The sequence below is a fragment of the Oncorhynchus clarkii genome, chromosome 2 (genome assembly GCF_045791955.1).
Source record: "Oncorhynchus clarkii lewisi isolate Uvic-CL-2024 chromosome 2, UVic_Ocla_1.0, whole genome shotgun sequence".
In the NCBI taxonomy this organism is placed as follows: domain Eukaryota; kingdom Metazoa; phylum Chordata; class Actinopteri; order Salmoniformes; family Salmonidae; genus Oncorhynchus; species Oncorhynchus clarkii.
In genome coordinates, this window is record NC_092148.1 from 23,273,942 (window position 1) to 23,297,931 (window position 23,990).

At 44.9% G+C, this 23,990-nt stretch overlaps 1 protein-coding gene across 1 annotated transcript in view; it reads right to left on the reverse strand.

The window, feature by feature from the left end:
• Positions 1 to 408: 408 nt before the first annotated feature.
• The window catches only part of LOC139424743 (DENN domain-containing protein 4B-like), a 46,444-nt gene continuing 22,862 nt past the window's right edge, over positions 409 to 23,990 (reverse strand). Inside the window, exons 6-27 of the mRNA XM_071176859.1 lie at positions 18,932 to 19,173; positions 18,742 to 18,808; positions 17,951 to 18,009; positions 17,621 to 17,765; positions 17,320 to 17,495; positions 17,095 to 17,195; positions 16,605 to 16,820; positions 16,285 to 16,430; positions 15,948 to 16,081; positions 15,636 to 15,750; positions 14,801 to 15,136; positions 14,551 to 14,695; positions 14,254 to 14,406; positions 10,232 to 10,469; positions 9,833 to 10,115; positions 9,403 to 9,683; positions 7,276 to 7,438; positions 6,937 to 7,176; positions 6,729 to 6,828; positions 6,469 to 6,634; positions 3,617 to 3,675; positions 409 to 3,509 (exon numbers count right to left, since the gene is read on the reverse strand). Coding sequence (XP_071032960.1) covers positions 3,364 to 3,509; positions 3,617 to 3,675; positions 6,469 to 6,634; positions 6,729 to 6,828; positions 6,937 to 7,176; positions 7,276 to 7,438; positions 9,403 to 9,683; positions 9,833 to 10,115; positions 10,232 to 10,469; positions 14,254 to 14,406; positions 14,551 to 14,695; positions 14,801 to 15,136; positions 15,636 to 15,750; positions 15,948 to 16,081; positions 16,285 to 16,430; positions 16,605 to 16,820; positions 17,095 to 17,195; positions 17,320 to 17,495; positions 17,621 to 17,765; positions 17,951 to 18,009; positions 18,742 to 18,808; positions 18,932 to 19,173 — 3,711 coding nt within the window. The 3' untranslated portion in view covers positions 409 to 3,363. The remainder of the gene's footprint in view (positions 3,510 to 3,616; positions 3,676 to 6,468; positions 6,635 to 6,728; positions 6,829 to 6,936; positions 7,177 to 7,275; positions 7,439 to 9,402; positions 9,684 to 9,832; positions 10,116 to 10,231; positions 10,470 to 14,253; positions 14,407 to 14,550; positions 14,696 to 14,800; positions 15,137 to 15,635; positions 15,751 to 15,947; positions 16,082 to 16,284; positions 16,431 to 16,604; positions 16,821 to 17,094; positions 17,196 to 17,319; positions 17,496 to 17,620; positions 17,766 to 17,950; positions 18,010 to 18,741; positions 18,809 to 18,931; positions 19,174 to 23,990) is intronic.

Below are 23,990 nucleotides of genomic sequence, written 5' to 3' on the forward strand. Positions count from 1 at the left end.
TTCTGTCTCTCACTGTTCAAATCAACCTACCATTAAAATTATAGACTGATCATTTCTTTGTCAGTGGGCAAATGTACAAAATCAGCAGGGGATCAAATACTTTTTTCCCCTCACTGTGTGTGTGTGTATACACACACACACACACACACACACACACACACACACACACACACACACACACACACACACACACACACACACACACACACACATACATACATACATACATACACACACACGTTTGTAATATACACACAATTGAATAATATTTGCGGCTTTATCTAGCCTGAAAGCTTTTCAAAGATGGATCAGAGAATACTATTTGGGGATGTAATTTAGAGCAGCTCTAATACTATTGTTAGGCATAGAGAAAATCATACTGTACATTAAATCACAAGAAAACTGAGCTTTGGGGAATCTGTATATTTTCTTCTATAAAACAAGACATTTACAACTGAAGTCACATCCATATAAATTACAACAGCAAACACAATATATTTTAAATACAGATCTCCTTCATTCCTTTGCTCACTTGACCAATAAAAGAACATACAATATAAATGTCCCTTATATTCACTTGCAGTCAGATGCATTCAAATAGCAGCCATAAATGTAATATTGCCTACGTTGGGGAACAAATCTACCTCCATTATTTTTTATCTAACTCTGGGCTGGGAAATCTTAAATTATACACCATTTTATCAACCTACTAGCCATACAGTTCACTACTTTTGACCAGAGCCAAATAGGGTGTAATTTGAGACGCTGATGATAACTCAGTCTTAGCTTTTAAACAGCATTCCGTCTTGGGTCTCCTTTACGTCATGACCACTGATAGGTCATTTGAATAAACAGGTTCCCACCATGTTATTACTAAAGACATGTCAATTCCAAGACCAGGGTTGCCTTAGCCTGTTCAAGCCCAATTCCACTGCCAATGGCTAGAACTGGACTCTGTATGCCCTACTGCCCTCTACTGGTTGAGAATGCTCAATGCTTTGCTCCAGTCTGTATATCCCTGTTGACTGGATGGCTGTGTGCAAACAATGTCTCTCTTGTACTTTAATGATATATGGGTACATTATCACACAATGATATCAGTGGCATCTGAAATCTCTCACCCTAAGGTTAAGACTAAAATATGAGATCTGAAAATTGTTCTCCATACAACTTCACATCCCTAGTTGTAATTACAGCATTACTCCCCAGGTGGGACAATAATTTATGTCACTCACACAATCTTCAAAGGCAGAACACAAGGTATTCTCTCGTGACGCTGCTATATAACACTGCAAGAACAAAAACAAGGTATGACGGTAAACAGAGGTATTTAACAGTGTGACATGAAATCGAAAGAAAATGAAAAATCCGTTGTGCAATTGATATGCTTTCATATACAAAGCTGAACAAATAAAGGGTTAAAATATGAGGGGAAGGCCTCACAGGTATTGTACATGGAAACAAGAAGCTAGTAGGTAAGTATGGGCTCCACGGTGAAGTACCTTCCTCTCTTTAAATCCTTCCACTCAAGTGGATCTTCTGAAGTTCTTTAATCTCTGCCAACAATCCATAACATACTGCCTAAATGTGTGGTGAACAGTCATTCCTTGTGGACCATCCTCCCAGACAAATCACTCCCGTTTAACATGGGAAAATAGGTGAGGTAAATAAGCATAAAACGTGAGAAAACACATGACATCGTACATACCATAATAAACCCCCCTTCCACACGTTTTTATTTGTTTCTTCTGTCAGCCACTTTTCTGGTACAAATACCTAACTGAGAACCCCCTATCACACTTCGAATTCACAAGAACAGTACAGGTAATTAAAAACACAATACAACTGATAAATCTTGTATGCGATATGTATGTGTGTCCGTGTATGAAAAGTCCTTCCTGGTTGTGACTTGTGGATTATCCTTGACTGTCAATGTCTGTTCCCAGTCACACCCTCTCTCCACTTCCTGCCTAACATAATGTTGCAGGCATAGAGATGCCTGTGCAGAGTTCCCACTTCCGAAAATACTGTATCCCTGAAAACTGGATGTTAGCATTTTCTGGCGATTCTACATAGGCTATTTCCTGCCTTACCCAAAGTTTGACCATAGCTCCATTCCACACCGTGAGCTGGAAAACACACACTAAGGAAACCATAGTGATAGCGATCAAACCATTACATTGCTGATCCACACTGCTACCATCTGCTCCCAAAACCGAGTTAACATCATCTCCTAAAATCAATAGGAAACAACATCCTTTCCAAGTCGACATCCTCCTTTCCCAGAGTTGACATCTTTTCCGGAGTTGGCATAATCCTCTCCCAGGTTTGACATCATCCTTTCCCAGAGTTGACATAATTTCCGGAGTTGGCATAATCTTCTCCCAGGTTTGACATCATCCTTTCCCAGTCGACATCCTTTTTTAGTTGACATAATTCTCTCCCAGAGTTGACATATTCCTCCCGAAGTCAATAATCAACAACCCCCTCTCCCAGAGTAAACATCCTCGTTTGGATTGGCTGAGACTTGCTGAAGCGGTCTCATCCCAAAGTTAGACTTTACCACCAATGTCCAGTTGACAGAATTCTTTCCAGAGAGTGAAAAATAGCAAGAGGGCATGAAATGCCTAAAAGTTTTGACTGACTGAGTTTTGACTGACTGTGAGTGATTGGCATGTACCCTTGCAATGTAATGTATGTTACAGTTCGATGATATTGGCACTTCCCATCACATCAAGAATCACTAGACATCTTCCACTCTTATGAGATTTTCTGTCTGAAAGCAAAGCAATGCAAGTTATAGAATATGTTCACATTGAATGCATAGATTGCAGGTCGGTAATAATCCTTACAAATTGCATACATATGAAATGCATGGTTTATGACCTACAAACCAGTATGAGTTATATTGGTGAGGCAGAGACCATGTATATACGAGCAATGAGCAAAGTCCAAGGGGGCTGGGTTGTATGTACAGTACCAGGTCCAATAATCCCTGTAGCTAAACTATAGGCTGAGAGGGTTGTGTTAAGTTGTTGAGGAAGCGGTCCAAAGTCCAGTTGAACAATGAAAATGAATGAAGGTCAAATGTAGATATCTGATTCACACAAACAAGGACAGTGAGGTACAGTTGCACAGTTGGGGGATTTTATAGTGTGGCCAGGCTGTGCTAGGGGCAGCAGAGCAAATAAGTCCAAAGTGAAAGGTGAAGGCAGAATTTTCTGTCTGTTGTTTTCTGTCTAGCTTTTCTCATCCACTCTTCTTGGCAGCTGGGTATCAGTGTTCCGAGGGAGCGGAGGCAGCAGCGATGGGGGTGGATCTGGATTGGAGTGGGTGGGTGGAGGCTGCAGGCTAGAGGTGGTATCAGCACTCGAGGGGCAGCAGGAAGCTCCGTCTGCAGTCCACAGCCTTGGGGCTGGGTGGCTGGGCTCGCTTCCTGCGGAGCTCCCCGCGCCCCAAGGAGCCACTCAGCCGTTGGTACGCAGCCTTGTATTTCTTATCAAACGCAGCTAAAAGACAGAGAAAGTGCTGTAAGCAATAAGCCTGGTTGGTCTGAAACTATACTGAAGTTCTAGTACTCCAACTGTGTTTAAAGTGTCTTAAAAAGGCTGCTTACCAACGTGATCTCTACCCATGGCAGCCAGCGTGAGGAAGAGCATCTCTCTGTACAGACTCCTGGACAAACAACACAAAGTACTATCGATCACAATTGTGCAATCACATAACCAAAACATTGCCTTGACAAAGTAGAGTATTCATACCCCTCGACTTCTTCCACATTATGTTGTGTTACAGCCTGAAGTCAAAATGGATTAAATTGATTTTTTTCACCCATCTACACACAATACCCAATAATGACAAACTGAAACCATGTTTAGAAATGTTTGCCAATATATTGAAAATGAAATACAGAAATCTCATTTTCATAAGTATTCATACCCGAGTCAATACTTTGTAGAAGCATTTTTGGCAGCGATTACAGCTATTTCTAGGTAAATCTCAAAGCGCTTTCCACACCTGGATTGTGCAACATTTGCTCATTCTTTTCAAAATTCTTCAAGATCTGTTAAGTTTGCTGATCATTGCTAGACAACCATTTTCAGGTCTTGCCATAGATTTTCAAGTAGATTTAAGTCAAAACTAACTCGGCCACTCAAGAACATTCACTGTCTTCTTGGTAAACAACTCCAGTGTATATTTGGCCTTGTGTTTTAGGTTATTATCCTGCTGAAAGGTGAATTCCTCTCCCAGTGTCTGGTGAAAAGCAGACAACCAGGTTTTCCTCTGTGCTTAGCTCCATTCCGTTTCTTTTTTATCCTGAAAAACTCCCCAGTCCTTAATGATTACAAGCATTCCCATATCATGATGCAGCCACCACTATGCTTGAAAATAGGGAGAATGATACTCAGTAATGTGTTGTATTGGATTTGCACCAAACAAAACACTTTGTATTCAATACAAAAGTGAATTGCTTTGCCACATTTTTTGCAGTATTACTTTAATGCCTTGTTGCAAATAGGATGTATGTTTTGGAATATTTTTATTATGTACAAGCTTCCTTCTTTTCACTCTGTCAATTAGGTTAATATTGCACAGTAACTACAATGTTGTTGATCCATTCTCTGTTTTTTCCTATCACAGCCATTAAACTCAAACTGTTTTAAAGTCACCATTGGCCTCATGGGAAAATCCCTGAGTGGTTTCCTTTCTCTCTGACAACTGAGTTAGAGAGGACGCCTGTATCTTTGTAGTGACTGGGTTTACTGATACACCTTCCAAAGTGTAATTATTAACTTCATCAAGGATATTCAATGTCATATTTTAAATGTTTTACCAATCTACCAATAGGTGCCCTTCGTTGCGAGGCATTGCAAAACCTCCCTGGTCTTTGTTGTTTAATCTGTGTTTAAAATTCACTGCTCAACTGAGGGACCTTACAGTATGTGTGGGGTGCAGAGATGAGGTACCAAAAATCATGTTAAACACTATTCATTCAACATTTTTACTCATGAACTTTAGCCTGTATAAACACAACATGCAACAATTTCAATGATTTTACTGAGTTACAGTTCATATAAGGAAATCAGTCAATTGAAATAAATAAATTAGGCCCTAATCTATAGATAGGCCCACCCACTGGGGAGCCAGGCCCAGCCAATCAGAATGAGTTTTTCCCGACAAAAGGACTTTATTACAGACAGAAATACTCCTCAGAAGTCAGATGTGAAGGTCCTGGGCAGGAGTATTTACATGTGGTCTGCGGTTGTGAGGCTGGTTGGACGTACTGCCAAATTCTCTAAAACGATGTTGGAGCCAGCTAATGGTAGAGAAATTAACATTCAATTCTCTGGCAACAGTGGACATTCCTGCAGTCAGCATACCAATTGCACCCTCTCACAAAACTTGAGACATCTGTGGCATTGTGTTGTGTGACAACGGCACATTTTAGAGTGGCCTTTCATTGTCCTGGGCACAAGGTGCACCTGTGTAGTGGTTATGCTGTTTAATCAGCTTCTTGATAGTCTATCCACCTGACAGGTGTGGCATATCTTGTCAAAGGAGAAATGCTCACTAACAGGGATATAAACAAATTTGTGCACAACATTTTAGAGAAATTGCATTTGTGCATATAGATAATTTCTGGGATGGTTTATTTCAGCTCATGAAACATGGGACCAACACTTTACATGTTGTGTTTATATTTTTGTTCAGTATATTTAGGCTTGCCATAACAAAGGGATTGAATACTTATTGACTGAAGACATTTCAGCTTTTCATTATTATTATTATTTTTTCATTTTAAATTTTACCCTGTTTTCTCCCCAATTTCGTGGTATCCAATTGTTTTAGTAGCTACTATCTCGTCTCATCGCTACAACTCCCGTACGGGCTCGGGAGAGACGAAGGTTGAAAGTCATGCGTCCTCCGATACACAACCCAACCAAGCCGCGCTGCTTCTTAACACAGCGCGCATCCAACCCGGAAGCCAGCCGTACCAATGTGTCGGAGGAAACACCGTGCACCTGGCAACCTGGTTAGCGCGCACTGCGCCCGGCCCGCCACAGGAGTCGCTGGTGCACGATGAGACAAGGACATCCCTACCGGCCAAACCCTCCCTAACCCGGGCGACGCTAGGCCAATTGTGTGTCGCCCCACGGACCTCCCGGTCGCGGCCGGTTACGACAGAGCCTGGGCGCGAACCCAGAGTCTCTGATGGCACTGCCCTTATCCACTGCGCCACCCGGGAGGCCCAGCTTTTCGTTTTTATTAATTTGTAGAATTTTCGAAAAACTTTGCCAATATGGGGAATTGTGTGTAGGGCAGTTACAAAACAATTGAAATTTAATCCATTTAAAATTCTGAGTATAACATCAAAACGTGGAAAAAGTCAAGGGGTGTGAATAATTTCTGAAGCCACTATTAATCACACAAACAACTGATGATTCAGAGGCCATTTCCTGCACTCACCTTTGTATCTTGGGCGTGCCCGGTTGCTTAGCAATGGTTTCCAGGAAGAGGGTGATTCCCTTGTGTATCTCGTTCATGCCGACCCAGCGCAGCACTTCCTCCAGGAAGGCCAGGGTGAAGGGGTGGTTGTGCCTCCGCCAGCTGTGGTTCCGCATGGGTACGCCACCTGAGAGAGAGAGAGAAAGAGAGAGATATGTAATTCATGAAAGGATCTTAACCTCATCTGAGTATTTCCTTGTGAATAACGTGTGTAATCTTACTGTGTATCCTCCACAGGATGTAGAGGGGGGGCCAGTGGTCTGTGTCAGGGGTCAGTGTGTCCCACAGCAGCCTCACCCTCACTGCTGAGTTCTCTGAAGTCTGACATACACACAGACAGGAGCTCAACATTAGAATGAGGACATTATGTATTGTAACATACTAATAATTCATCACTAGGCCCCAAGAGAAACCTGGGAGCAGAGTTACCTGTGCTAGTTGGTTGGCCAGCGGTGAGGAGCGAACCAGCTGCAGCAGGTTGCTAGGCAGGCCCAGGCGATGGAAGTACCACACTAGGTTCCAGAAGATGATGGAGTGGCTGTCCAGGAGCTGGCCCTGTGCCAGCACCGCCTCGCCCTCGTTCTCCAGCAGGCTCTCAAGCTCCTTGCGCAGCACCAATGGGCTCAGGTAGGCCACCGTCACCTGGGGAGACTCGCCCACCGATGAACCCTGGAGTCCATAACACGTTAACTGTGGTTATAGCAAGACTGAATATTTCCCAGAAGCCAACAGATAAAGATGAGAAATAAACCAGTGTTGGTAGAGTACCATGGTAGCGCTGCTGCTCTCAGAATAACTGCTGGTCTCAGAACTGGAGTCCTCACTCACACCGTTGTGACCCAGGATGGCCTCCTGGCCACAAGGGGGCTTGGCTGCGCTCTCCACCTCCTCCTCCATGTTCCAGTTGGTACGTTCCAGGCTGTGGTGAGTGCTTTGTTAGGGTAATAAAAAAGTCTAACTTTCATTCAGTTTAAGAATCATACAGTCCTCACCATACATTACACAGTCCTCACCATACATGACACAGTCCTCACCATACATGACACAGTCCTCACCATTTTTTTGTATTTAGCCAGTAAAACTGTGGCTTCACTTTCCAAATACATATGGTGAGGACTGTACATGGCCCTGAATAGACAGATTGAATAAGAATAGGAGTCAAAATGAAGGGATTTTGACTTCTACGGGCCCTGGTCAAAAGTAGTGCACTACAGTGCCTTGCGAAAGTATTCGGCCCTTTTGCCACATTTCAGGCTTCAAACATAAAGATATAAAACTGTATTTTTTTGTGAAGAATCAACAACAAGTGGGACACAATCATGAAGTGGAACGACATTTATTGGATATTTCAAACTTTTTTAACAAATCAAAAACTGAAAAATTGGGCGTGCAAAATTATTCAGCCCCTTTACTTTCAGTGCAGCAAACTCTCTCCAGAAGTTCAGTGAGGATCTCTGAATGATCCAATGTTGACCTAAATGACTAATTATGATAAATACAATCCACCTGTGTGTAATCAAGTCTCCGTATAAATGCACCTGCACTGTGATAGTCTCAGAGGTCCGTTAAAAGCGCAGAGAGCATCATGAAGAACAAGGAACACACCAGGCAGGTCCGAGATACTGTTGTGAAGAAGTTTAAAGCTGGATTTGGATACAAAAAGATTTCCCAAGCTTTAAACATCCCAAGGAGCACTGTGCAAGTGATAATATTGAAATGGAAGGAGTATCAGACCACTGCAAATCTACCAAGACCTGGCCGTCCCTCTAAAATTTCAGCTCATGCAAGGAGAAGACTGATCAGAGATGCAGCCAAGAGGCCCATGATCACTCTGGATGAACTGCAAGAGATCTACAGCTGAGGTGGGAGACTCTGTCCATAGGACAACAATCAGTCAGTCGTATATTGCACAAATCTGGCCTTTATGGAAGAGTGGCAAGAAGAAAGCCATTTCTTAAAGATATCCATAAAAAGTGTTGTTTAAAGTTTGCCACAAGCCACCTGGGAGACACACCAAACATGTGGAAGAAGGTGCTCTGGTCAGATGAAACCAAAATTGAACTTTTTGGCAACAATGCAAAACGTTATGTTTGGCGTAAAAGCAACACAGCTGAACACACCATCCCCACTGTCAAACATGGTGGTGGCAGCATCATGGTTTGGGCCTGCTTTTCTTCAGCAGGGACAGGGAAGATGGTTAAAATTGATGGGAAGATGGATGGAGCCAAATACAGGACCATTCTGGAAGAAAACCTGATGGAGTCTGCAAAAGACCTGAGACTGGGACGGAGATTTGTCTTCCAACAAGACAATGATCCAAAACATAAAGCAAAATCTACAATGGAATGGTTCAAAAATAAACATATCCAGGTGTTAGAATGGCCAAGTCAAAGTCCAGACCTGAATCCAATCGAGAATCTGTGGAAAGAACTGAAAACTGCTGTTCACAAATGCTCTCCATCCAACCTCACTGAGCTCGAGCTGTTTTGCAAGGAGGAATGGGAAGAAATTTCAGTCTCTCGATGTGCAAAACTGATAGAGGCATACCCCAAGCGACTTACAGCTGTAATCGCAGCAAAAGGTGGCGCTACAAAGTATTAACTTAAGGGGGCTGAATAATTTTGCACGCCCAATTTTTCCGTTTTTGATTTGTTAAAAAAGTTTGAAATATCCAATAAATGTCGTTCCACTTCATGATTGTGTCCCACTTGTTGTTGATTCTTCACAAAAAAATACAGTTTTATATCTTTATGTTTGAAGCCTGAAATGTGGCAAAAGGTCGCAAAGTTCAAGGGGGCCGAATACTTTCGCAAGGCACTGTATATAGGGAATAGGGTGCCATTTGGGACACACACAAACGTTAGGGTGATGTTATGATGAGAGGAGTAGTCCTACCTGCTGATGGGTCCTAGGTCACAGATCTCAGCGTTGAGAAGGGGGACGAAGGTGGTCGAGCAGAAGGGACAGCTGGAGTTGAGGTTGGAGTCGTCAGACGTCCACCCGGCCATTATCTCCTCATCATAGACCAGGGAGTTACAGCTCCGACACAAGGAGCAGCTCGACATCAACACCTGTAGTCCCGCTCCCTCTTGGTTGGTGTCCCAGGACTTGCGGAGAGGAAAGGCCAAATTGGTGGTTTCAGGGAGGTCAACGTCACTCCCCACCGACAGAGAACTCTACAGAGGAAAAGGATGGTGGAACATTAAGCATGTTTTGACAGGTTTGATAACTCTCCCTACATCTACAAATGCATTTTACCACAGTAAACTAAATCAGATGGCCAATACAGTGTAGTTACACTATAACCCACATGTTGTCCCCTCACCTCAGAGGTAGCATTGTAGAGCCTCTCCTTAGCCTTCAGTAGGCTCTCAGCCACCTGGGCTTTTCGGGACTGTCTCTGTTCTGACACCCGGCTCACAGGCCCGTTTTCTCCCCCCGAGCGCCGGGCGTCTACACTGGCGGCCCGCCGCCCCGAGACTCGATGGCGAGTAGGCGTGAGCAGCTGCTGCAGTTTCCCCGTCAGGCTGCCCCGACTCGGTGGTGACACATTGTTGTAGTTCTCGTCCACGGCCTTGCGGCTCACAGTGTCTCTAGGCCCAGGTGGCCTACATTGAGAACAGATAAATGGGAGATATACTCTTATAGTATATCAAAGTGATATTCAAACTGTAATCCAAAAACATACCAGAACATATCAGTCCCAGCTTCTCCACCCCCTCACCTGCCATCTCTCTCCCCAGGCTGGCAGCTGGAGTCAGGGTCAGAGTCGGCCATCTCGGCACAGTCTTTGTAGAAGGTGGACAGGCACACCTGGTCGCGGTGCACCAGGACACCACTAGGGGGAAAGGGAGAAGGGGTGGAGGTGTCTCGTGGCCCCACGGGGGGTTTACGGGAGGCGGGATCGCTGCAGCCATTGGCACCTGCGTTCCGGAGCACCGCCTTCATTGAGAGCTTAGACTCTGTGGGGTGGAAATTGTTAGGAGGGTGGTTCCCAAACAGACACAGCTGTTTGATGAGAGTGTTGTTACATTAAACATTAAACCAAATCCAATGCGCCAAATACAACAAAATACCGTGAAATGCTTACTCGAAAGCCCTTAACCAACAATGTATTTAATTTTTTATTTTTTTTTTACCTTTATTTAACTAGGCAAGTCAGTTAAGAACAAATTCTTATTTTCAATGACGGCCTAGGAACAGTGAGTTAACTGCCTGTTCAGGGGCAGAACGACACATTTGTACCTTGTCAGCTCGGGGATTTGAACTTGCAACCTTTCTAGCCCAACACTCTAACCACTAGGCTACCCTGCCGCCCCAAAAAAATAAAGAAATAGAGTTAAGAAATGATTTACTAAATAAAGTAACAATAAAATAACAATAACGAGGCTATATATTGGGGGTACCGGTACCGAGTCAATGTGCGGGGGTACAGGTTAGTCGAGGTAATTTGTACATGTAGGTCCTGGTAAAGTGACTATGCGTAGATAATAAACAGCGAATAGACAGTGTAAAAACGAAGGGGGAGTGGGGGTGTCAATGGAAATAGTCAGAGTGGCCATTTGATTAATTGTTCAGCAGTCTTATAGCTTGGGGGTAGAAGCTGTTAAGGATGTTTTTGGACCTAGACTTGGTGCTTGCCATGTGGTAGCAGAGAGAACAGTCTATGACTTGGGTAACTGGAGTCTTTGACCATTTTTTGGGCCTTCCTCTGACACTGTTTGCTTCGGGGGAAAAGACGGTGTCATGCCCTTTTCACGACTGTCTTGGTGTGTTTCGACCATGATAGTTTGTTGGTGGTGTGGACACCAAGGAACTTGAAACTCTCGACCTGCTCCACTACAGCCCCGTCGATGTCAACGAGGGAGTGTTATGCCCTCCTTTTCCTGTAGTCCACGATCAGCTCCTTTGTCTTGCTCACACACACACTGCCATGTCTCTCACATTCTCCCTATAGGCTGTTTCATCGCTGTTGGTGATCAGGCCTACCACTGTTGCGTCATCAGCAAACTTAATGATGGTGTTGGATTTGTGCTTGGCCATGCAGTTGTGGGTGAACGGGGAGTACAGGAGGGGACTAAGCATGCACCCCTGAGCGGCCCCCGTTATGAGGATCAGCGTGGCAGATGTGTTGTTGCCTACCCTTACCACCTGGGGGCGGCCTGTCAGGAAGTCCAGGATCCAGTTGCAGAGGAAGGTGTTTAGTCCCCGGGTCCTTAGCTTAGTGATGAGCTTTATGGGAACTATGGTGTTGAACGCTGAGCTGTAGTCAATGAACAGCATTCTCACATGTGTTCCTTTTGTCCAGGTGGGAAATGGCAGTGTGGAGTGCAACTGAGATTGTCTGTGGATCGGATGGGTCAGTATGCAAATTTGAGTGGGTCTAAGGTTTCCAGGATGATGGTGTTGATGTAAGCCATGACCAGCCTTTCAAAGTACTTCATGGCTACCGACGTCAGTGCTACGGGGCGGAGGTCATTTAGGCAGGTTAACTTTGTGTTCTTGGGAACAGGGACTATGGTGGTCTGCTTGAAACAGACTTGGTCATGGAGAGGTTGAAAATGTAAATCAAGACACTTGCCAGTTGGTCCGTGCATGCTTTGAGTACACGTCCTGGTAATCCATATGGCCCAAAGGCCTTGTGAATGTTGACCCGTTTAAAGGTCTTGCTCACATTGGCTACGGAGAGAGTTATCACACAGTCGTCCGGAAAAGCTGGTGCTCTCATGCATGCTCCAGTGTTTTTTGCTTTGAAGCGAGCATGAAAGGCATTTAGCCCATTTGGTAGGCTCGCGTCACTGGGCAGCTCGCGGCTGGGTTTCCCTTTGTAGTTTGTAATAGTTTGCCATCCCTGCCATATCCAACGAGCGTCAGAGCTGGTGTAGAAGGATTCAATCTTTGTCCTGTATTGTTGCTTTTCCTGTTTGATGGTTCGTCTGAGGGCATAGGGGGATTTCTTATAAGCATCCGGATTAGTGTCCTGCTCCTTGAAAAAGGCTGCATTTAACTCGGCGCAGATGTTGCCTGTAATCCATGGCTTCTGGCTGGGATATGTACATATGGTCACTGTGGGGATGACGTTGATGAAGCTGGTGACTGAGTTGGTGTACTCCTCAATGCCATTATACACTGCTCAAAAAAATAAAGGGAACACTAAAATAACACATCCTAGATCTGAATGAACAAAATATTCTTATGAAATACTTTTTTCTTTACATATTTGAATGTGCTGACAACAAAATCACACAAAAAATTATCAATGGAAATCAAATTTATCAACCCATGGAGGTCTGGATTTGGAGTCACACAAAATTAAAGTGGAAAACCACACTACAGGCTGATCCAACTGTAATGTCCTTAAAACAAGTCAAAATGTGGCTTAGTAGTGTGTGTGGCCTCCACGTGCCTGTATGACCTCCCTACAACGCCTGGGCATGCTCCTAATGAGGTGGCAGATGGTCTCCTGAGGGATCTCCTCCCAGACCTGGACTAAAGCATCCGCCAACTCCTGGACAGTCTGTGGTGCAGCGTTGGTGGATGGAGCGAGACATGATGTCCCAGATATGCTCAATTGGATTCAGGACTGGGGAACGGGCAGGCCAGTCCATAGCATCAATGGCTTCCTCTTGCAGGAACTGCTGACACACTCCAGCCACATGAGGTCTAGCATTGCCTTGCATTAGGAGGAACCCAGGGCCAACCGCACCAGCATATGGTCTCACAAGGGGTCTGAGGATCTCATCTAGGTATCTAATGGTAGTCAGGCTACCTCTGGCGAGCACATGGAGGGCTGTGCGGCCCCCCAAAGAAATGCCACCCCACACCATGACTGACCCACCGCCAAACCGGTCATGCTGGAGGATGTTGCAGGCAGCAGAACGTTCTCCACGGCGTCTCCAGACTCTGTCACGTCTGTCACGTGCTCAGTGTGAACCTGCTTTCATCTGTGAAGAGCACAGGGCGCCAGTGGCGAATTTGCCAATCTTGGTGTTCTCTGGCAAATGCCAAATGTCCTGCACGGTGTTAGGCTGTAAGCACAACCCCCACCTGTGGACGTAGGACCCTCATACCACCCTCATGGAGTCTGTTTCTGACCGTTTGAGCAGACACATGCACATTTGTGGCCTGCTGGAGGTCATTTTGCAGGGCTCTCTCAGTGCTCCTCCTGCTCCTCCTTGCACAAAGGCGGAGGTAGCGGTCCTGCTGCTGGGTTGTTGCCCTCCTACGGCCTCCTCCACGTCTCCTGATGCACTGGCCTGTCTTCTGGTAGCGCCTCCATGCTCTGGACACTACGCTGACAAACACAGCAAACCTTCTTGCCACAGCTCGCATTGATGTGCCATCCTGGATGAGCTGCACTACCTGAGCCACTTGTGTGGGTTGTAGACTCCGTCTCATGCTACCACTAGAGTGAATGCACCGCCAGCATTCAAAAGTGACCAAAACATCAGCCAGGAAGCATAGGAACTGAGAAGTGGTCTGGTCACCACCTGCAGAACCACTCCTTTATTGGGGGTGTCTTGCTAAATGCCTATAAGTTCCACCTGTTGTCTATTCCATTTGCACAACAGCATGTGAAATGTATTGTCAGTCAGTGTTGCTTCCTAAGTGGACAGTTTGATTTCACAGAAGTGTGATTGACTTGGAGTTACATTGTGTTGTTTAAGTATTCCCTTTATTTTTTTGAGCAGTGTATAACATTCCAATGACAGTGCTATTTCTATATAATAGATATCCATCACTCACTGTCTGTTGAGCCTCTCATGCTGTTCAGGCTGTTGCTCTTCACCATAGACCCCGTCAGCGATTCGTGGCTGGAGCTTTCACTCAGGCCGCTCCAGCTGGACTGACGAATCAGGTTAGATTGTGGGCGGGATCGTTGGTTACTGTCCATTGTATCTTTTTAAAAAGACAAAACATGTTTCACCTCTGTTTTTACTTATATAATATGTTTGTTTTTTTAAACCATTAAAAAGGCCACTAAAACCAATTACAATTTTTTGTTACAAACAATAGTAAAATATAAATAAATAATGTCCTGACCTGTCCGCGAACCTACTGAACCACTTTTCTGCCATTGTCTGACTGGCTGTCTGAACTGCGCCACGGCCATCAGAACGTTACGCAACTTGGCCCAGCGTAGACGGCCACCCTGATTGGTAGAGGGCCACTTGCTCTCCAGCACTGCCTGAGGAGAGTGGGCCGAGCCAGAGGTGAGTCAATATGGAGAAAAAAAATACAGATGAGATCACAGACGGGGTTCAACTTTTAATTGAAGTAAATAATGTCTCACCTTGTTGTAGTATGCATAGGTGATGGTGTTGGGTGTGATCCCAGCTTTCTTCATCTCCAGAAGTACCCTAACAGCGAGCACAGGCTGCCCGTACTGCCCACACAGCTGCATCAGGATCCTGTAACACACCTCATCCGGTAGTACCACCTTCCTGGTCTCCATGTGCTTGAGCACCTCGTATGCCGTTTGCAAGGCACGCACCTTGGCACTCTCCGCCCGCACAAAGGTGGGCAGGTATATGAACCACAGCCCATAGCAGTGGCCCAGCAGGCATTTGGACCACATGTCGGGCACTGCCGAGTATATCTGTGCCCGCTTCTGTGCCAGCTTAATCTCCTAAAGGAGAGAGAGGGATTCAGAGGAGTTAGATCATCCAATCTAGATTTACTAAAGCTGTAATAATGTGGTTCCTCTGTGTCCTAGAAGGCAAACTTAACAACCCTGAAGGGTGCTTGGGGTATTCACCCAAAATACACAGCCGCCACTGTGCTTCTGCTTTTAAATATTGAATGAAGAATGAAATATGAATGCTCATTAAATTCAAATGGCACAGAAAAACAGTGAAGCATGTTCCCTCTTTAGCTGTGGAAAACTGGGTTATCATAAAGCTAACTGGGGAGTCTTGAACAGATCAAGTTGATTGATGCTAATACATTTTGATTTGCGGGCAGGGTAATGCTCTTAATAAAATAATAAAGATTGAAATGAAACAGCGTGAGTCAGCCTCTTATTATTGTATAGTTCCTAGTGGTTTTGATAAAGTGGATCCACTGGGGTTGTGTTGGCTTTCAGTGGGGTTGCATTGGGGCTCTGGTGCGGCGGTTGGGGTCTGTACCTGTTTAGTCCGTCGCGGGGCAGGGCTGCTGGGGGCACTCCCCTTGGTAGGGACACGTAGCTGGTCCTGAGGCTGGTCAAACAGATCCATGCAGAGCACAGGGAACGTCTCATAGCTGTAAACAGACAAACACGCCGTCACTGGTCACAGCATCAGACAGTACAAAGTGCCGGGGCCCTTATTTGTGCTCATCTAGAATCAGATCAACCCTCTTATTCTTTATCATTTAAAAGACTAAACTCATCCTAGTCCCAGCCCTACTCTGAGAAGCTTAGTAAACACATACCCTGCTATATGTAGCGCCTGTGTTACCTGTAGTGAGTGGGGCACTCTGAACCGTCTGGCTCCTGGGGTTCCTCTGGGGGCATGATGAAGACCGTGTGCTCCCCACTGTGGGCCTCGTCCAGGTCTATCAGACGCACCTCCTCAGGCTTCTCCACATCCGACTGCTTACACACACACCACATATATACACAGGTAGACACAAACATTGACAATGTTGGCAGGAATGGATCACACACATTTCCATTAGCTGCGCAAATACAAAAAGGCTCATCCGGTTTCAGTATTAGAATCAACACACTAAAGGCTTCCATAAGATATGGTGCATCACTAAACATCCTGTAAAACACAAAGATGTGATTTTGACCTTCTGGACACACTCATCGAAGAACTCCAGACAGGCGTGGCGGTCACTGACGAATGAGCACTCCTCGATGAACTGAGTGAACATCTGGGTCCTGGTCAGCTGGGTGTAGAACTTCTGGTGGGTGCGTTCACGAGACTTCAGGAAGCCTGCAAGAGCCAGGGAGTGGTTAACTTCACACATTAAAACACTAGCTTCATAGGTGCTGTAAAACACCCACACACACGTACTCAGCTAGAAAGTTCTATAATATTTGTGTACACTTGTGTACATTTTTTTGTGAGTTATGAGTCACACCCACAGGCAGTCACCCCCCCACTGACCCTGCAGGTTGAAGAGGGAGCTGCAGTCGGTGGTCCTGTCTGAGGGGGCCTGGGTGATGGGCAGCAGGAAGGCACGGTAGCCCTTCAGCAAGCAGCTCATGAAGCGCAGGAAGGCCTCCTGGATCTCCAGCTCCAGCTGCTTCTGACGCCCGTAGATCAGGTCATAGTCCGTCAGCAGGAACTCCAGGGTGGCCTCCTCTTGGCCAGTGGTGTAGACTGATGGAGGGGAATGTGGGGAGGGGGGAGAGGAAAAGTGAGGGAAATGGGGATAGTGGTGGAGAAAGGCACAAAGATAAAATTATGAAGACAAAAAGGATTGGCACATTGAATTATCAAGAGTCAGATGTATTGCACCAATATGTTTCAGCTTGTACTAATATTCCAGCATCGGTCCCTAGATGGGCTTCAGAATAAGTAGACTAGATGATGTAAAATGATTGACAGAAGGGAGATGAGAAGAGAATGCATGGAGTCTCCAGCCATCACCCACTTTTCTCCAGAGTCTTCATCAAGTTGGTGAGGGTATTCACCAGCATCTTGCCATGCTTCCTTGGTAGCGATCGCCATGACAACGGCTTCTTGTCCTCTGCTCTGCAGGAGAAGAGAAAACAAAACTATGGATTTCATCCTTTCAAACGTGCGTATGTTTGGTTTTGTTGCTTCCTCTTCCATCAGTTACATCCTGGTCCAGGTCCTTCAAGGTCAGTGTACTCACTGAAAGATGGTGTTGGTGTCCAGGTCAACACACACCACGTCAGTAGGGGGGTCATAGAGGTCAAAGTAGCTGGAGTGGACGCCCACGATGAAGGGCATGGGGGCACACAGTACGTCTGCCAGCCGCAGCGGGCACAGGGGGATGTACGGGCAGTGCCAACGCAGAGGGAACGTCATCTGGAGGGATAGAGTGCATTCTTTGATTGGAATGAGTGTGTGTGTACCTATATGTCTTTGTGTGTGTGGCGGTGTGTGTGTGATTGCATACGTTGGTGTAGGTTTGGCGTGTGTGTGTAACTCACAGACACCAGGGCCTCGCTGACGGAGGTGAGGACGTCGGGGCGGAGGGAGTGTAGCAGTAGTTTGTGCTCCGTCAGCACGGCCAGCAGCAGGACACAGGCGTTCTCAGGGCCCAGGTTCTGCAGCAGCTTCACAAAGCTAGCACCACTACAGACAGAAAAGAACAGCCTATTTATCAATTCATTATTGTTTTCATGGATTCACTTCAATATGATACTAGAAATCCCTCAGGGGAAACTAAGCCATTGTTGGAGTGATAGCTCCTAGCGCAAAATAACGCATTCCACTACAGTTTATTGCGACTCGACCTAATGCAGATTTACTGTACTGACCTGAGCAGTAAGGGGGAGGAGACAGGCTGACAGAGGAGAAGGTTGTCATAGGGGGAGAGCTGAAATGACACACACACATTTTTCATTAACAAACCAACATGGTGGACAATAATCTACAGGTCTAAGAAAGAAATTTCAGCCATGCTTCAATTTCATAGACCACCATTCACCAAATTGATATATGTTGCTTTGAAACAAGCCATAAGGAATCAAGTTTGAAAAGCCTCATTTGACTCGATTTGTGTTTGAGAAAACCCCAAACAACTTAAACAACGGTCTCTACTTTCTAGTGCCGGAAGGATCATTCAGTGATGTGAAATTATTTTAAATCCAGAGTAAATTATAGATTGTTTTGATTGGGTGTTATTTTTACCCTGTCCATCTGCACACACTAACCAGTGAAACATTCAATTAATTCAACACCCATTTCCTGTGGGGGAGGAAGTCAAATCTTTAGTGAGAAACACCACAATGCTACTGGTGTCAAGTTCAAATAGAACTCAAGCTGAGTTTCCGCTTGTAACACACACACAGGCATATACAAGCACACACAGAGAAAGCAAGCTTTTGTTCTAAACTAGCACTAAAACACCTGACTCAACTAATAATCACAGTCATGCCTTACTTGAATTAGCAGTTTTAATGCTGCCTTCTGTGTAGCCCGGAGCTAAACCAATGCTTAGCAAGGTTTTCCATTCCACCTTTCTGATTATTTCAAGTGCTTTGATGTGTTAATAAGGAATAAAGATAATGTGATTTGAGTTAATTGAGTTAAAGACAGGTGTCCCTACCTGCACTAGGATGCGAGGCCGCTGAGGGGAAGGGAATGGGACGTTGTGCATGAAGCTGGAGATGTGCCTGGAGAGAGCAGAGTTCCTGTTAATAAATCAACCAACCATAACATGAATCAATAGCCAATAGGCCTACGGTTTGTTAGCAACTAGATCAGCCAGTTTAGGTTCATAAAGAAGGGCCACTGACTTCTCGAGGGGTAGCACGTGGGGTCCGGATATGGAGTATCGGTAGACAAAGGTGAGGAACTTCTGGAAGACGGTGAAGAAGGGCCAGTGGGAGAGAACACACACGCTCTTCTTCACTTGCAGGGTGCGGTTGGTGATAGGCCGCCGGTCCACCACGCTCACCAGGCCAAGACGGACGCTCTGCCGCTCCGAGAGGCACTCCCGTGGGAACGCCTCATAGAACTGGATGGCAGCACCGTAAACCTGGGACGAGAAGAGGAGAAACGGGAATGTTAAAAACTAAGGATTCAGCTAACGTTAGATGCTATGAACTGTGTGAACAGTTAGCATTTAGCAAATGCTAGATAGATTTTTTTTTATTAAACTGTGAGCGAGTTCATACTGGAGTCATTTGCATCTCAATGTTTTTGTTGTTGTTTTTATAGCTTCTTGCTGCTGTCGCAGACAAAGTCTATATAGTGGGCCAATTTAAAACTTGTAATTTAAGTAGACAAGCATGATATTGAAAAGCTGCATTGGTAAATAACTACGCACAACTCAATCAACAGATAGTTGGTATTTATCAACATTAGAACTTGTCAATGTTCATATATCACACTTGATATGCATTTCTTTGTGAGTGTGTATTTGTGAACCTTGTCAGCCACTGTAGGTCATGGCATTTTGTAGAATTAGAAATACTTCAGCCCATCTAGAATTAGTTTTTGTTGTCGCAATCATAGAATTAGCAACATGACACTGGGGTGTAATTTAAAAAAAAAATATTTCACCTTTATTTAACCAGGTAGGCTACTTGAGAACAAATTCTCATTTGCAACTGCGACCTGGCCAAGATAAAGCAAAGCAGTGTGACACAGACAACAACAGAGTTACACATGGAGTAAACAATAAACAAGCCAATAACACAAACAGGTCAATAACACAGTAGAGAAAAGAAAGTCTATATACAGTGTGTTCAAAAGGCATGAGGAGGTAGGCAATAAATAGGCCATAGGAGCGAATAATTAGAATTTAGCAGATGATGATGTGCAAGTAGAGATACTGGTGTGCAAAAGAGCAGAAAAGTAAATAAAATAAAAACAGTAAGGGGATGAGGTAGGTAGATTGGGTGGGCTATTTACAGATGGACTATGCAGTGATCGGTTAGCTGCTCAGATGTTTAAAGTTGGTGAGGGAAATAAAAGTATCCAACTTCATCGATTTTTGCAATTCATTCCAGGCACTGGCAGCAGAGAACTGGAAGGAAAGGCAGCCAAATGAGGTGTTGGCTTTGGGGATGATCAGTGAGATATACCTTGTGATTGTGATGTCATCACTCATGACGCTATTCCCTAATCATAATCAGATGAGTTCTGAGTTACCATAGTGATGATTACTATATCAAACAAAATTAATGGAACATCATATTCCAAAATCGTCAGTTTATGAAAAATAATTTGAAGAGACAACCTTGCTATTTCTGCAGATTTTTTCAAGCTGATTTTTCACATTCATAGGACCCTCTGTTCAACAAAGCAATGAATTGAGAACTAAGTGTGTCCATGTCCCGAAGAACTGCAGTTTCTGATGAAGAGAAAATTGTCAGCCGTGCGAGAGGTCGATCCAGGGCTAGATGCCACTGCCCTACATTGGTAAACCAGCCAATACATAAGACTGTACTTATTAGTAACACAGAGGTTCTGTAATAAACTTTTTCAGTTCTGTTTCAAATGAAAGCAAATTTGAGAGTGGTCTTGGCTGAGAGTTGTTTAATTTTGTCCATACAAAGGAGAGAAGGCACTGACTCTGTGACCCAAACAGTGAAACACCCTCAGAAGGCAGAAAAGGACATAATGAATCATGGACGTAGTGAGTGTGTCCCTCGAAGAAGGGGAAGATCTGTAAGTTTAAAAAAAAATCATATGAAAATGTTGTTTTAACACGATAGCCTAATGTTAGATTTCTTAAACTGATGCCATTAACAAATAATTCTGATGACATTAACAAGGAATTCCTGATTCCTGTCATGTTCATGGTAATAAAACATTATATTTTCAGGAGGATGAGAAATCTGTCTGCGTGAGAAGCGCAGATCCAGGATCAGACGCCCCTGCCCAATTTGGACAAACCAGCCCTTATACTCATTGGTTAATACAGTATGGAAGAAGACTGACATTTTCTGAAAAGTTATAATTTATTTATTTTTTACACCTGGTTCCGCCTCAACTTTCAATCTACAGTAAACAAGAAATAAAATAAACAGTTATTTCATTGTCTTAACAGATCCATACAAAAGAGAGAGATGGCACTGACTGTGTCCCAAAAAGTGGACTACTCTCAGAATGCAGAGAGGGACGTTATGACTTGCGGACGGAGTGTGTCATCTATCCCTCAAAGAATGCCAATAACTGAGTTTAAAAAAGTTTTAAAAACCTTTAAAAACATGCTACCCTAATCTCAAATTCTTCATCGCATGCCATACGCAAATCATTCTTGATCCATGTCATGTTCTTGTCATAATGATAATTGAAACCTTTTTTTTCAGGAAGACGAGAAAACTGTCTGCCATGAAAGAGGCAGATCCAGGACCAGACATCACTGCCCATCTTCGGTAAACCAGCCCATACATTCATTATGGCACTGGCATTTCCATTTTTTCAGATCTGTTTCAAGTGAAGGCAAATGTGAGAGTGGTCTTGTCTATACTCTCCATATAGGCTAAGTGTTGTTCCATTTGCACTGACTCTGTGACCCAAACAGTGGAACACCCACAGAAGGCAGAGGGGAATGTAATGAATCGATAACGCAGTGCGTCTACCGCCCAAGGCCAATAACTGTGAATTTAAAAAAACAATTAAAATCAAATATTGCCAAAACACTACAGCCTATTGCCATATGCTAACCATTCTTGATCAATGTAACGGTCTTGTTTGCATGATTATATGGAAACCTTTTCTTTTTTCAGGACGACAAGAAAATTGTCTGCCATCAGAGAGGTCATTCCAGGACCAGACACCACTGCCCAACTTCGGTAAACACGGGCATTTTCTGATTAGCTTTTCTGCTCTGTTTCAAGTGAAGGCACATGTGAAAGTGGTCTCGGTTAATTTTCCATATAGGCTTATAGTAGTTTCATTTTGTCTTAACAGATCCATGCAAAGGAGAGAGATGGCACAGACTCCCAAACAGTGAAACCTGCACTGACGCCTACTGACTCCCAATCAGTGGAACCTGCACTGACGCCTACTGACTCCCAAACAGTGGAACCTGCACTGACGCCTACTGACTCCCAAACAGTGGAACCTGCACTGACGCCCACTGACTCCCAAACAGTGGAACCTGCACTGACGCCCACTGATTCCCAAACAGTGGAACCTGCACTGACGCCCACTGATTCCCAAACAGTGGAACCTGCACTGACGCCCACTGATTCCCAAACAGTGGAACCTGCACTGACTCCCAAACAGTAGAGCACCCTCAGAAGGCAGAGGGAGAACACATGAGGAAAAAACTGGACCTAAGCCTTTTTGAACAGAAATGTGACAGAATGTTCAAGAGAGAGAGGGAGTGGTTAGAGGACAAGAGGAGAGAGATCAGAAAGAGGGAGATCCTATGGAGACAGAAAACTGGAAGTAGAGGGCCAGGATGGAGGGGATGGCTTGGCGAGTCCAGGATTTGTCCAGAGAAAGACAGAATAACAAAGGGTGGTCAATCAAAGGTGAACTTTAGTGACTAAACTCAGCAAAAAAATAAATGTCCCTTTTTCAGGACCCTGTCTTCAAAAATAATTTGTAAAAACCCAAATAACTTCACAGAACTTCATTGTAAAGGGTTTAAACACTGTTTCCCATGCATGTTCAATGAACCTTAAACAATTAATGAACATACACCTGTGGAACGGTCGTTAAGCAGCTTACAGACGGTAGGCAATTAAGGTCACAGTTATGAAAACTTAGGACACTAAAGAGGCCTTTCTACTGACTCTGAAAAACACCAAAGAAAGACGCCCAATGTCCCTGCTCATCTGCGTGAATGTGCCTTAAGTATGCTGCAAGGAGGCATGAGGACAGCAGATGTGGCCAGGGCAATAAATTGCAATGTCCATACTGTGAGATGCCTAAGACAGCGCTACAGGGAAACAGGACGGACAGCTAATCGACCTCGCAATGGCAGACCACGTGTAACAACACCTGCACAGGATTGATACAGCCGAACATCACATCTGCGGGACAAGTACAGGATGGCAATAACAACTTCCAGAGTTACACCAGGAACGCACAAACCCTCCATCAGTGCTCAGACTGTCCGCAATAGGCTGAGAGAGGTTGGACTGAGGGCTTGAAGGCCTGCTGTAAAGCAGGTCCTCACCAGACATCACCGGCAACAACGTCGCCTATGGGCACAAACCCACCGTCACTGGCCCAGACAGGACTGGCAAAAAGTGCTTTTCACTGACGAGTCGCGGTTTTGTCTCACCTGGGGTGATGGTCGGATTCGTATTTATCGTTGAAGGAATGAGCGTTACACGGAGGCCTGTACTCTGGAGTGGGATCGATTTGGAGGTGGAGGGTCCGTCATGGTCTGGGGCGGTGTGTCACAGCATCATTGGACTGAGCTTGTTGTCATTGCAGGCAATCTCAACGCTGTGCGTTACAGGGAAGACATCCTCCTCACTCAAGTGGTACCCTTCCTGCAGGCTCATCCTGACATGACCCTCCAGCATGACAACGCCACCAGCCATACTGCTCATTCTGTGCTTGATTTCCTGCAAGACAGGAATGTCAGTGTTCTGCCATGGCCAGTGAAGAGCCCGGATCTCAATCCCATTGAGCACGTCTGGGACCTGTTGGATCGGAGGGTGAGGGCTAGGGCCATTCCTTTGCAGGTGCCTAGGTGGAAGAGTGGGGTAACATCTCACAGCAAGAACGGGCAAATCTGGTGCAGTCCATGAGGAGGAGATGCACTGCAGTACTTAATGCAGCTGGTGGCCACACCAGATACTGACTGTAACTTTTGATTTTGACCACCCCTTTGTTCAGGGACACATTATTCCATTTCTGTTAATCACATGTCTGTGGAAC